Here is a 14776-nt window from a genome sequence, read left to right on the forward strand (position 1 = left end):
ATCATTAAAATAATCAATAACTAAAGTAATTGTTAGCTGCAGCTAAGCCTATCGCAGTAAGCAATTAATTAATCACATAGTAAATTAAATTAGCTCAATAATTTCCATTCTGATTATTAATATTCTTATTCTTCTATTATTTACAGACATTGTAGTTTATTTTTATTTATGGTTTCAGTTGTTTGTGCTTTTTATTTTCTTTCCGTGTGTCGTTTTTGGTCGTTTTGTTTTTATTTTGGATATTTAAAACGTCTTCCAGTTCCAGTGTGTTCTGTACAAAATTAAAGTTTGGACTATTATAGCATCATCATTATATTGGTTGAAAATGGTATCAAAACAATATTATTGTTTATTGCAATAATTTCAAGGACAATTTATTGTCCAGAAAAATTTGTTATCGTGACACACTGTACTTTACGATTATACACCAATCTGTTTGGGTCTATTAAAAGCTGGCTGAAATTAAGTCACTTTAACTTTATTTTAGTGGTACTAAAGTAGCTAAGAGTAAACTTTAGTGGTTGTTTTTACATACCTTCTTCCCCGCCTGCTTATCCACCATGGCTCCATCTCGGTCGCCCCCAGGTTTGGCCATGGTGCGGCTCCTGACTAGCTTAGACGCCTACAGCACAGCCGGCTCATCATGCACCTGTGGAGCGAAGACACAACACCAATGAGAAGGACTTCCACCCCACTGCCACTTCCTGCCAAAAATAACTCTCGATGTTGCATCAGACACAAGGAAGAGATCCCACAATCGCACAAAAAGCTACAATCAAACATTGTTTTCCTTGCGCGGCTCACAAGGTTCACTGCCGCCGACTGAACTAGGGAGGAGAGAAATGATACTTTCACATGTTGCTGTTTTTCTTTTCTTCAGAGCAGATCAGAAGTCAGGGATTTTTATTGAACTTTCCATTGTACCAGAAGAGGTTGCATGAATCACGGCTTTAGGGACTGTTCAGCCTCTGAGAGGAAAACGTCCCACACACACACACACACGTTATCACTAGTGCTGGTTGATGCGACCGAGCTTCGCTCTGATGTGGTTGATGACAACAACAGAAGAGTAGCCGAGTTGTCGCAGTGCTGCGTGGGCTAACTCCAGCTGAACCTGAGCTAGCTCGTCACATGAGGATCGCCCTCCTCAGTCATAAGACCCTGAATGAACTTTCCCTTCTTCCTTTTTTACACTCGCACAGTTTCATTAAGCAGAAGTAGTCTGCCGCTCTACACATTGAAATGTAAGTTGGGAAACTGAAGCGCCACTGATTAGCTGCTACCAAAAGGACTGGGAGAGCCCCATTACTCAATATGAACGCAAAGTACTTTTTACAACATTTTACGGCTGACGATTTCTTTTTAGAAGAAGCACGACGGTATGCTTTGAAAAGGAAAAAAAAAAATCTAGTAGTAACAACAAAACATAAAAAGGACATAAACCACTTCATTAAATACCAGAAAAATCTATAAAATAATTTTTTATTTGACTGAAATTATGAATATTTGAAACAGCATCATCCAACAATGCAAAATACCACATTTTATTTTTAACTGATGACAAAAACTTCATCCAAAAACCAAAGGAAAAATATTTAGTTTATGGTAATATTTAAAGGCAACATGAACTGTATTTGAATCAGGTTAAGAACATTTTCTTCTTCTGGCTAACGGGTGAAAGAAAAAGGATTTCTGACGATGCTAATTAGGTTAAATTTTCATATTAATGTCAAGCTGCATCTCCCCCTGAATGAACGTAAAAGCCTAGATATCTTCTGCAACAACTGGATTTTTTTTCTTTTACTCAAGGTAAAAGAACATGCTGACTATTCTGAAAAGGACATTTCATACTTCATAATAAATGAAGTACAGAACTGCTGGGAAGCCCCACAGATGGATTTGTTGCAGCAAAAACAAAAACCATCTATAAATCTTGATTGGACGGATTTTCAGGTAAAATCTGGTGACAATCAGCACAAGATTTGGACTAGGAGAAGAAGAAGAGTGAGGAAAATAATTTTTTTGTTGCGTGTAAAAATGTTTTTCCTCCAGTGATCTTTATTTTATTAGGTAAAAGTTATCTGTGGATATCTACAGTCTGCTATGCTGCTGCTCCAACCAGAGCTATACTCTCCCATGATTAATAAATGAACTGTTGTGATACGTTTGTTGAGTTTCGGGCAGGAATGTGATGCCATAAAAGACTACCTTTAATTTCAAAGTGTTCCTGCTCAACACCGGTGGTAGGTCTGACATTAATGATAACATGCCTTTGCTTAATTTTACGTTTTTAAGCAGCTCCAAAAGTAAAATCTCTATCAACGTGTTTCACTTTTTATTATATTATTTATATATAATATATGTATTTATTATACAACCACTACCTAATGTATTTGTCTTTACGCCGACGCCCCTAAACAAAATTAAATAGAGCTGTTCAACAAACCTGGAGGGCCAGTACTGAAACTGCACAATTTTGTAGCTTTAGAAAACGATAATACTTGACAATGGAGAACAATCCCAAAAAAAAGAGATACAATCCAATGTAATGGTTTAGATCTGAGGATATTTATGTGGATAAATGGCCCAGCCAAAGTCCCGATCTAAATCCAATTGAGAATCCTCAATCCAGGACTTCATGTTTACACAGACGTTCTGTATTCAATCTGACTGAATTTGAGCTATTTTGTAAAAAACAGATACAAGTCGATACATACATAGCCCCAAAATATTTGCAGTTCTGACCTGAACTTTCAGAAACACAAAGATAATTACAAATACAGCCTTTTATTAAAACACAAAGAACAGTCCTAGGATTAAAAGACTGATGTCCGGAGCGTGCTGTGGCGTCATCATTTTTCCTTAATTTGCCGCTGAAATGTATTGCTTTTTCTTGCTTGTTTGTCGTTTTATATTCTTTCTAATCATGTAGAGTATTATGAATTCCCCGGTTGCTGAAAATGTAGCATACAAATCAAACTGAATCAGGCTGGTTCTGCAAAGCACTGAGCTGAATGCAAAATCCATTAAACAGTGATTATATTTTTATTTGTAAACCTTTTCTAAAGCTACAGATCAGTTTCCTTCCCTGCACAATTCTGCACCAAATAGTGTTTGTCTGCCAATCGGTTATTTAGATTACTTTGGTATAATAATCATCCTGTAAAAACCTGCAAATAAATAAATCCTGAAAGACACCAGGAGATGGACTTAATACCAACAGAAATTTGAATAATCACTTTTATCTGTCACAGAAAGCTTAAAATCATTTTAAAAAAAACTCTTAAAACTAAACTCTAAATATACAACAGAACCATCTTAATGCAAATAAAAAGTAAAATCTTACCAGCATGGCAAACAAAAGCTAAAATGGAAGATACAGTAGCATGAACATCACAGTCATACTGGACCACAGTGGGAATAAAAGCAAAAACATTTCAGGGTTAGTCTGCCAAGGCTTTTATAGCAGAACCGTGAACAAACAGCCACACTGTGGCACATAAAACGGAGGAGAAAAGGCTGCCGACGCTGCAAGTGCATCTTACGGTGAAGTCTGGGTTCATCCTGGATATTAAAAACATATTTCGTCTTTGTAGTGCAAAATTACTGGATGGACGGACAAAACACCGCCGTTTGGAAATGTCTTCTTCCCAGACAGAAACACACTATAGATTTAATTTCCTTTCAATGATTACAAATCGACTTTCAGATTTTTTTTCCCACTTGCTGTTTCTGATTAATGACAAAACAAAAGCATAGCAAACATTAAATTAATAGAAATATGTCAGATGTACTTATTCAGAGTATTGCAAAACATTGTTTTGCATGTATTCAGCTATACAAATGGGGCTGTACAGGATATTTGAAACATTACGAGTACCAACACACCACTAAAAAAACAACAACATTGTAATCATATATTATCTAAAAGGCTGTGAGAAGAGCTTGACATGCAGTTTGAGTTCATTTTATGTGCATAAAGTCAGGCTGAAACGATTAATCGTATAAATCATGATTTAATTGGTTGCTGAAATAATCGTTAGCTATTTTAGTAATTGATTAATCGTTAACTGAAATATACAGACTCAAAGAAAGGTCATTTGCTGAAGAACAACACACTCAAAGCAGTAATTAAGTCAAAACTGTATAAGAAAATATAAACAAATTGACTTTAAGATTAAGAACTGTAAATATGTTCTACCCAGAACTCCTCAAGTGGAATAACTAAGTTCACCTGAGTCAAATTCTGTAAAAATAATCTCTAACCCTAAGCACCTTTTGCTATTAAATTATTACTCATTTAATCCAAGAAATAACGTACAGATTGTGCCTTCAGTGTAAAAACGCTAAGTCGAGAAGAAACATGTCAATGTTAAAATCTTCGTTTGCTACAAATGATCAAACATACGCCAGAGGAATGCTATAAAATGTTTAGTTTCTTATTTAAAACAGAAACTTTATTGTTTATTTGCACATAATAATATATTCTAATATTGAATGAAAAAAAGCTTAAGTTGTTAAATCTGCAGGAAGTACCAATTTTTTTTAACCAATTAATCGATGAATCGTCAGAATAATTGATTACTACAATAACTGTTAGCTGCTGCCCTGGTTGCGTGTTGCCAGGTAAAATCTTTGGCACAAGCCGGTTCTGCTGAGGCCAGTCACTCATTAGTCAGCAGATAGCCAGTATGCAGCATCATTGTTATTCAGGCAGCTGAAAGCCAGAACCGAGCCGCTCAGAGTGGGTGTGTAGGTAGAAAGCGCCGCTATCGGGGGTAATAAGGCAGTACAGAGAGGCCAGAACCAGAACGAAAAACACAACACGCCAATACGACTCCAATCTGGCCCAGAAAATGAAAAGGAGGAGGGTGTGACTATAATTACAGACGTATTTGGGAACTCGCCAGTTTGGCGAGATTTACATTCGCTGCGTTTCACGAGCAGCTAGGGGCTGCGTAAGCCCCTGCAGGCCCTGCCATTAACCTCGGCCCGTTTCAAGTCCAGATCAAACCCGTCCTTGATGACTGCTTCGGTTCGCAGAAGCTCCAGCTATGATTACCCGAGGATTGGATTGAGCACAGTGAGAGCAACAATTACCTACTCCAACTGATGGTAGTAGAGAAGACGGACATCAAATACAGGGTGACGTACTGCAGATGAAGCAACGTTTAAGACGCTTGGGGATCCTCGTTTCCTCTGCAATACAATAAATAACCAAGCAGGAAGGGAGAAAATACTGAAGAGACATAGAATGTCAATTAGAACTGAAACATTTAATCAGATTAATCAACTACTGAAATAATTTAGCAATCGATTAATTGACAACTGGTATATATAGACAAAATTTCCATTTGCTGCAAGAAAAACATATTCAGATCAGTGATTAAGCAAAAACTGCATAAAATATACAGTTCTGTACAAATGAAGAGCCACTGCACTGAACCCCACTGAGAACCTCCTGGTTTTTCCAATAAATATTGATTTCTGAACTTTTCCTGAGTTAAAACATTAGTATTGATGTTTCTAAATGAATATACATTTGTTTTCTTTGCATTATCTGAGGTCTGAAAGCAGTGCTTCTTTATGCTATTTTCACCATTTCTCATTTTCAAATAGATACTACATTTTGCTTGAAATTTCAGAGACATATTGTCAGTAGTTCATAGATTAAAAGAACAATATTCATTTTACTCAAACATATACCTATAAAGAATAAAATCAGAGAAACGGATCATTTTAAGAGGTCTCTAAAATTTTTCACACATACAGTATGTATTAACATTTTGGATTTAAGACAAAAACAAAGCCTTTGTAAATATTCTTTAGCCAAAATGGTTTGGCTTTAACTATCGTTCTTAATTGTGAACATCCAGTGGCAGTGACTGCAGTAAGTCAGTGAAATGCATCATCTAGTCTGAGTCAGATCGTAATTATAATATGACGTTCTTGTGATCCAACTCCATTGGTTCCCAACTAACAGCAACCTTTTCCCTGTAAAGCGGCAACACGCTGGCCTTTCAGCTCCTGGATGAGAAATTATCATATAATTAACTGTTCTAGCAAAACTGACCAATACTGATTTTTTGTTTGAAAAAATTAGAATTTATTGAGGCAACCATAAATCAAAATCTTTAGTATGTCACGATAAATGATACGAGAATTGTCCATCCCTACTGTGACCCAGACTTTTCTTTTTTATATTGCAAACTTCCAGTGGTAGTAGCTGTGTTTCTATTAACCATATAATAAACTGTTATTGTGAAAATAAATTTGCTTAATGGAAACATAGTAATTTCTTAGAAGCTTTTGATAAGAAGTTTTTTGAGCTAGGACAAGGCAGTTTTTCCACTTGTATCAAAATGTATATATTAGCATAATTAGATAGAGATTTGCACACATTTCTAGGCCTCTTGCAATTAGCCATAATCAATTAATGGCATGACAAATTTAAATAAGCTTAATCTCTATTTGAATAATTTATTGTTTTTTTCTTTTCGTTCTATTTCTACCAAAAACTGGAAGACAAAAGTCTTCAGTCTAATGAATAGGTCTCACCTTGTCTTTTTTGGAAGCACAATATTGTTTACAGATGCTTCATAATTAATTTTATTTGTTGTTTCCAGTGTATTGTAAGCCTGGCAGGTCTCCAGGCTTTATTTTCTCCCCCAACAGGCTGAACATCCTTTGTTTACTTAACGTAGTTTTTTTTTTTTTTTTAATACACCAGTAACAGTGAAAGCAGAGACGGGTTTAATAGTCTTTTTGATGAAACAGGTGGAAGAACAATGCCAACAAAGTCTGGTCAGAATGTGAACACAAGAGACTGAGATCAGGTGTTTTTTTAGCAACTGGAACTTCGTACATGCTAACAATTTAAGCAAATAAAGTGACAAGTCTCGGATAAAGGAACAAAAAATTAAAGACACTTTAAGTAGGATGAAACAACTGCCATATATAGTTGGTGTTTAGGTCTTGTTAATGAAGTTTACCATAAACCAGAGGTGCACCAATGTATCGGCTAGCTGATTTATCGGCCAATCGATTTCCTTAATTTTGGGAGATTAGTGATTGGCCGATTTTTACACGTGAAGCCGATCTTATCCATTGATCTTTTCTACCTCAGCAAAGGTCTCAAAATAAGCCACTGTCCTTTTCTGCTTTCCCGTGAGAGGTTTGGCTGATGGACTGGCCCACCAGGTCATGCTGCACGTTTACAGTTGACAATGTTCACCCCACTGTTGCCAATTCAGCAGCTTTCTTGATATATTGAGCAACATTTCAGACAAAAAAAATTGGTATCGGCTAAATTCAGAATCAGGAGTTTAGACTATTTTAAAATATCGGTAATTGGCCAGAAAACTGCAATCGGTGCACTCCTATCAAAAACACAATGACCTTGTCATATTTTCAAATTTCCTGTCAACTTTAAACATCTCTTAACTCAAAAACACAGTGGGTTGCTGGACGACCGACATAGTGATCCTACCAACGGGCTTAGCAAGTTTTATTTATTTTGGATATTTAAAATGTCTTCCAGTTCCAGTGGTGTTAAACCTTTATTAGAGTTTAAAGTTTATTGATCTCTGAGAATGTGTTCTTGTATAATTATGCCATTACTATTATATTATTCAAAGATGATCTCAAAACAGCGATATTATCATTCATCCCAATAACTTCTGGGACAATTTATCACCCAGCAAATTGTTATTGTGACAGGTCTAATACACATTTGTAATGGAAACAAAGCTGCTGACCGCAGTAAGTCGGTCTCTCTGAGTCTGGACGCACTGAAAACGTGATGTTCTTACGATCGCGACTAACAACAACAACAGCCATTTCCCTGTGGAGCGGTAGCATGTTGGCCTGACGGCAGACTCAGAATCAGAGCACGCATGTCTTTGCAGGAGTGAAGCGGTTTTGGGGAGTTGGTGGGGATGCTGGTGTGTGCTGAAAGGAGGCGAGGGGGGTGTAGTGTTTTTAACTGGAATGGATGGAGAGCGCACGAACATTACGGTAACCTGATCCAGGGACTGCAGGATGGGGCAGGGAGGGAAGAGGGCTAAGAATAGCATCGAGGCTGACACACGGCTCGCAGAGTACGTCGCCCCCAGCAGCAGCAGCAGTAGCAGAAACGTTACTCCACTACATCTTCCAGAGCACCGCCTGCTGCGCGCTCTCACACGCCATGTGGAAAATACATGTGATACTCCCCCCTCCCCCACCCTCGGCTCTTCCATGTGGCTGCACTTAAAACCAGCTGCAAAAAGCATAATTACTTTAAAAACAATCATAAATGGGCTACAAGTTAAAATGTTGTGCAAAAGGGGGGAAACAAACAACACAAACATGGCATTTATAGGGTTAGACTTCACATCAGACGGCAGGAAAGTCTGCTGAAGGAGACTTGCTGCAACGATAAACAGCCAGTCACGTGGAGGTGGTCCTTCTGCTACCAGGCTAAATGATGGGGGAGGTCTCACTCAGCTGCACACACACTCCCAGCCTTCGTCTCACTCCTCCTCCTCCTACCCCGACTGCGTAATGAGAAGGAGGACAAAGCCAGACGCAAAGGCACGATTATGGAGACTGAGGGAGAGAGGGGAAACAATACCCAGCAAGAACCTGGAGCTTTTAAAAATAATTCAAATTAATGTCTTGGATTGTTTTTTTTATATATATATAATTATACAACGGAACAATAATAAAATCTGTTTAAGATTTTATCATGCTTAACGGACATAATGTGGAAAGTAATTTTATGGTTTGCCCTGCACACCTATGCAAGCCGGAAAAGGAGCGACTGAACATGCAGCACTCCAGAGAAAAGAGGATGCGCCCACACAAAACTGAGATTAATAATCACTGACTAATCCTGAAAAATGCTTAGATTAGTTGATTAATAAAACAATTATTAGTCACAATCATGAGTTCAAGTGATTACAGCACACGAGCCTTGATCCAGTTCTGGAAACTAGCAGTTTTTGTCTTCAAGTGTGAGATTTTTAAATGAAATCTGTTTTTATTCTCCCCCAAATTCTATTTTTTTTTCTTCTGCATTCCACTTTTTTCATCCTAGTCATATTTAATGATCCAAAAATCCTGTTAATACGGCGTCAATGACTAAACAGGTCCATATTCATGGTTATAACAAGATTAGGGCAGCAACTTCATTATTTTGGAATTGATTAATCGATTATTCTGACGATTAATCTGATTAAAAAAAAAAGAGCACACTCTGCATAATAATTAAATTCCAAATAAACATTTTATTGCCTATAACATTCCTTTTGTAAATCTGTACCAGATGAAACTAAATTTATGCCACCAGAAGATTTTGACTAAAACATATTTCCAGACAAAGGTATTAACATTTTCCAAATATGTTAAATGGAAAATATTAATATTTGTTGTAGTTTTGGCTCAATTACCGCCCTGACTGTTTTTTATCAAATGGTTTGTATGCGAGTCTTTATACGCCAGTTAGCGATTAATCAACTACTAACTTGGTTTACAACTCAGTAATCGATTAATCACGATTAATCATTTCAGCCCTGGTTTATGTTGAGGCGACACCCGTGATAATGGGATGTAAATCAAATAGATTTTTTGTTTTTATGGAAACGATGTTGGAAAAGAGCCCACAGGAATAAAAACAGAAGAACATTTGCTTTCAATTTAGACGGCCCTAAACAAGGTATTTAAAAGTATTTTGCCGTCATTTCTATAAAATGTCTAAAACATTTTGAGCAAAAGAATCTCATGTTTTTCCACAAAATCCAACACCAAAAATGTCTCATTAGGAAAACTGCAAACAGTAAAACTTTGTTTTTACTGTTAGCAAAATATGCATTTCCATAAAGATCAGGACCTGATTGTTTTTATTTCTTTAATCTGTCCCAGAAATCTGCAATAAAGTACATGACTGTCAGAGTTTTGGTGGTGTGCTGACAAAACTCACAGAAAACTTGATACGGTTCATGAAAACTGCTCAACCTTGTGCTAAACTTTTACTTCGGAGGATGTCGGTGTTTTGGTGAATCAGTGAATTACACGAGATTCTGCATTTAGTTGTGCATTTCCATGGAAATTATATGGCTTTATAGGATTTTTTTAAATTCATAAGATAGAAGTGTTGTTTAGATGAAAGAAGGAGGCAGAAGCAGCTGCATTTATGCTCTAAACGTAAACCAATTCAGCTCTAAATTACACAAATATCAAGCACTTTATGGAAATGACCAAAACCATTTTACTGTAGTTTGACCAACTTTAACACCTGGACAGGCTCCCGTACATTAATTTTACATTTTTTAAAGTGTGACAGTTAAAGTGTACCTTGTCATTTTCTTTAGAGTTTGAGTTTAATCGACTCAAAAAAGGTAATGTCAAGTTAATAAATGTTTCTTTGGTTACTTGTGGTCTTTGTTTATTTCCAACTATTTTTCATTGTTAAATATAAGTGATCTTTAATTTTTCCAATATAAATTTACATAAATATCATTAAAGCAATTATTTCTTGAAATATTGCGGTATAAATCGGACACACCCCATATATTACAGAGAACCTGACAGGAAGTGCTCTAACTGTTCTCTTTGTACAAGTTTCACACAGGAAGATAATTAACGTTGCACCATCTTCATCCTCCATTTCCTGTCTACATAAGCACAAATTTGGTTTAAATTGTTTAAAGGTTCATCTGAAGAGCAAGGGAAGAGTCTATGAAAGGGTTGACCAAACTTTACAACCCTGAGAGATATCGTAATAAAAATAAAAAGCTGTTTAGAGCGACAAAAATAACACAACTCAAAATAAAATAGCTTGTTTTTATAAGGCCTACTATAGGAACTTGGTATAGATTTTTAACAATTTCATTTTTTAGGTTTAAAACATTTTTTTCAATGATAGATAAAAATTTAGAAAAGGTCAGCAATTTGCCAAAACCATTGGCAAAGAAAACATGACTTCCTATAAAAGGATACTCTTTATGGTGTTCGTATCACTCCTTTGGAAAATGTTTTGCATGTATCTTGCAAAAAATGGCTAGAAAAAAAAACTGCTAGCACTGTAATTTTTAGCATAATTGGCTTTTAGTTTAAAAATGTTCAGTTCTTTGGCATTTTTGGCCAAAGTTATCAAAAAAGTCTGTAAGGTTTTTGAGATTGGAGTGGATTTAATCATATCGTTTATCATTGATCAATTATCATAAATGTCCTGCGATAAGAATTTTGATTTATCGCTGTCACAACAGATTCCGTAAAGTCTTACGATTTTTTCCACCGTTTGTCAAATAAATTTTAAAATATGATTAAATGTAGTTATTGTGTGTAAGTTAGTGATAAAAATTGCTTCTTTTTATGACCAAAATGACTAAAGTAGCGCATTACTAATGTGCATGTTTACAGCACATTTCAGCAACAAAGCAGTTCAAAGAGCTTCACACCATAGAAACAAAAACACAAAAACTCACGTTAAAATACACCATACAGTCAACAATTGAGAAAACCAGAAGTTCGGGTTCAGATTACACTGGTCAGCAGCCAAAAAAATGTCTGTGGTTTTTCAACTGTTTTAGGGTAATTTTGATGTGCTGAATCAAAAAAATAAATAAATAAATATCACATTGGTTTTGCTCAATCAGGTCAACTTTCTGAACTATGGATGCAACATGATGAGCATTAAAAAGCATTACTTGTTCTCACATATGGATCGGTTTCCTGATAGTCTGGTATCAATGAGTGATGAGCAAGAGGAGAAACTCCATCAGGACAGAAAAGAGATGGAGAATTTTGCACAATGAAGACATAATGTTCAATTTACATACTTCCCCTTATCAGTGTTTATAATTCAGTTTACAGAAATCCAAGTTTGTAACATTTAATTAATACACTGTTAGAAAACATGTTTTTTTCTCAGAAAACCTTTTGCAGATGAGAAATTGAAATGGGAAAAAACTGATAATGATTTAATCAGCAGACCGTATTTCTCAAATTAGCATAAAAACCTGACCTGGTTGAGAAAAATGGATGTCATTTTTGAATTCAGCTGTGCAAAAATAGTCCTAATTCAGTTTACAAAACATAGACAACTTCCAAAAAATATTTTTTGCAACCCAGTGTAATCTGAATTTGCAGTAAAAAAAAAGGTTTTTGCTTCCTTATAACTAGTGATGCACCGATTTATCGGTCAATCGGTGCATCAACACCAATTTCCTTAATTGTGGGAGATCGGTGATCAGCCGATATTTGAATGTAAAGCCGATCTTATCAACCTCTGGAACGGTCTAGAAATCAACCACTGTCCTTTTCTGCTCTCCCATTAGAGAGGTTTGACTGACGCATCCGAACAATAGTCATTACCAATAGACTTTCTTGTTTAACTTAGCAACATTTCAGACAAAAAAAGAAAGATGCAATCGGTGCATCCCTACTTACAACAGTACCTCAAACTACCCCTACAACTAAAGAGAGCCAGAAGCCATTTATTTGAAAAGTCACATGGAAGTAATGATGTTCAGATTTTACATTTACAAAAAACGAAGTAACAAAACCTCAGCTTTCTCCATCTATGTGGCTCCTCAGATTCTCCTGCACCAAGTTCAAGGGCCCAACATTTAAAGGAGCGCAGTAAGTGCTGCTCTTCCCCTCTTGTTGTCTGAACTTAGGGCATATTTCAACATGAGCAAGCAAACAGAGAAAGACAGCGGATGCCTGCAGGCGTCTGTTCACCTCTCGCTACCCTAACCCCACACAGACAAAACACGGCCCAGCCAACCAGGGCATCTGGCTTTCGCTCGGTTTGTTTTTGTTGTTGTTTTTGTTCTTTTGTGGTCGGCCATATTGCAGAGATGAGGGAGAAGGTTCTGGTTTTAAATATGTGGAAAGCCTAATAATTCACTGTACCCAATAACCCAGGTTACTGGGTTACTAACTGACGTAGAAGAAATAAAACTTACCACTTTGCTGCCTTAATGCTCTTAAAACCAAAATAATTCAACGTGTACAACAGTTTTTATCATTTCTCACAAATACCATCTTAGCTCCATATTTTTTGTATAAGACTTTGAGCAAAAACACAGTCTTACCAAGTAAGCAGCTCTGAAAAAACTAAGAGACCATTTTAGATGATCAGTTTCTCTGAATTCACTTTTTATAGGTATATGTTTGAGTAAAATGAACATTGTTCTTTCATCCTATGAAATACTGACAACATGTCTCTGAAATTCAAAGCAAAATTTTAGTATTTATTTGCAGAAAATGAGGAAAAAAAGATGCAGTGCTGTCAGACCTCAAATAATACAAAGAAAACAAGTTAATATTCATTTAGAAACAACAATACTAATGTTTTAACTCAGGAAGAGTTAATATAGTCAGGAATCAATATTTGGTGGAAAAACCAGGAGGTTTTCAATGGGGTTCAGTGCAGTGGGTTCATTTTTATTTTATTTTTTTCGCAGAGCTGTATCTAGTTTCTAGAGCAAATTTATTAGTACACTTGAATTAAAACAAAAACAACTTAAGTAACTATTCAGCAGGATATGTAAGTTTGTTTCAAGTCAATTCATAAACGCACATATACAAACTTCAATCAGGAAAAATATTAAGTTATAAGCATAAAAAGTCAGTCAGTGTAAGCAGTACTTTCTAAAAATCTATATTCAAGAATTACTAACTTAAACAAGCTTATATTTCTTGCTGAAAAGTTAATTTTGAGTTAACTTTGTCTTTTTTCAAGAGTACTGAGATAACCCTAACCCACTTGATAGACAAAAATAACTGGTAGGATTTTGTGTTTTTGCAGAGCAACTCTTCCAAGCTGTTTCACATCCCAGAAATAGTTTGAACCCTACTTTCTGTTCTGGACACAAAACTGAAAGTTAAACCGTTTTACAGCCTTATCCATCACTTAAAAGCTTCCATAAAAACAGGAACAGCCTGTGTCACCAGGGAGAGGGTCCACACATGGTTTGTACATAAATCTAAAGCATCATAAAAACAGCTGAATGTTTGTACGCGAGGACACAGAGATAGGGTTAACCTCGCCACTGGAACACGCCCATTTACCCGGTCAGAGAGTCTGAGAGCCTTAAGAAGCCTACCGACATTGCTCTGAATATAGGTTAATTATCTGATACCCAAGCACAGGACGCGAACAATGAAGCTTTTGCTGCTGATTATAGGTTAAAAGAAGAGGGAGGGAGTGAGCGAGGGATTAGAGCAAAGGTCAGAGCCGAGGCGTGGGTCCAGCTCCTGACTGAACCAATCACCGCCGATCTGTTGCGACTCATGAAATGTGAGAAATATATAACAGGGGAGTGCTGAATTTTTGTACTCATGCAGTAATATCACTATAATAAATATCAGTGTATTCTTCAACAGAGGAGATGTATTTCAGAGCCAGAAAACCTGAGAAATATCAAAAATATGAAACATTTTTGAAACTGAAGCATATCGAGTCCAAGATACTAAGACAGGAATTTACAACTGTACATGCTCAGGGCCAGATTTAGAAAAATAGGCCCTGAAAATAATAAAATAAAAATAAAAGACTAATTTCATAATTTTCAAATACTTGAATGTTATTTATATTTATAAAAATCCCAGGATATTATTACAACCTGCCTGATATGGACATATGACTTTGATATAAAGTACCATGTTTGCAAAACTTGTATTTATTAAAGGCGCAGTATTGAATATTTTCCAGGCACATTGTGACATTTTATAGCATAATCAAGTAACCATGTTACCTTCAGGTGTCATCAAAATGCTACAAATA

At 36.1% G+C, this 14776-nt stretch overlaps 1 protein-coding gene across 2 annotated transcripts in view; it reads right to left on the reverse strand.

Annotated features, from left to right (window-relative positions):
* The window catches only part of ankrd12 (ankyrin repeat domain 12), a 56438-nt gene that overhangs the window by 23436 nt on the left and 18226 nt on the right, over window positions 1-14776 (reverse strand). For both annotated transcript variants that reach the window (XM_032566400.1, XM_032566401.1), the window contains exon 2: window positions 536-649. In XM_032566400.1, the coding sequence (XP_032422291.1) occupies window positions 536-595 (60 nt within the window). In that variant the 5' untranslated portion in view covers window positions 596-649. The remainder of the gene's footprint in view (window positions 1-535; window positions 650-14776) is intronic.

This window comes from Xiphophorus hellerii, chromosome 6 (assembly GCF_003331165.1).
Source record: "Xiphophorus hellerii strain 12219 chromosome 6, Xiphophorus_hellerii-4.1, whole genome shotgun sequence".
Classification (NCBI taxonomy): domain Eukaryota; kingdom Metazoa; phylum Chordata; class Actinopteri; order Cyprinodontiformes; family Poeciliidae; genus Xiphophorus; species Xiphophorus hellerii.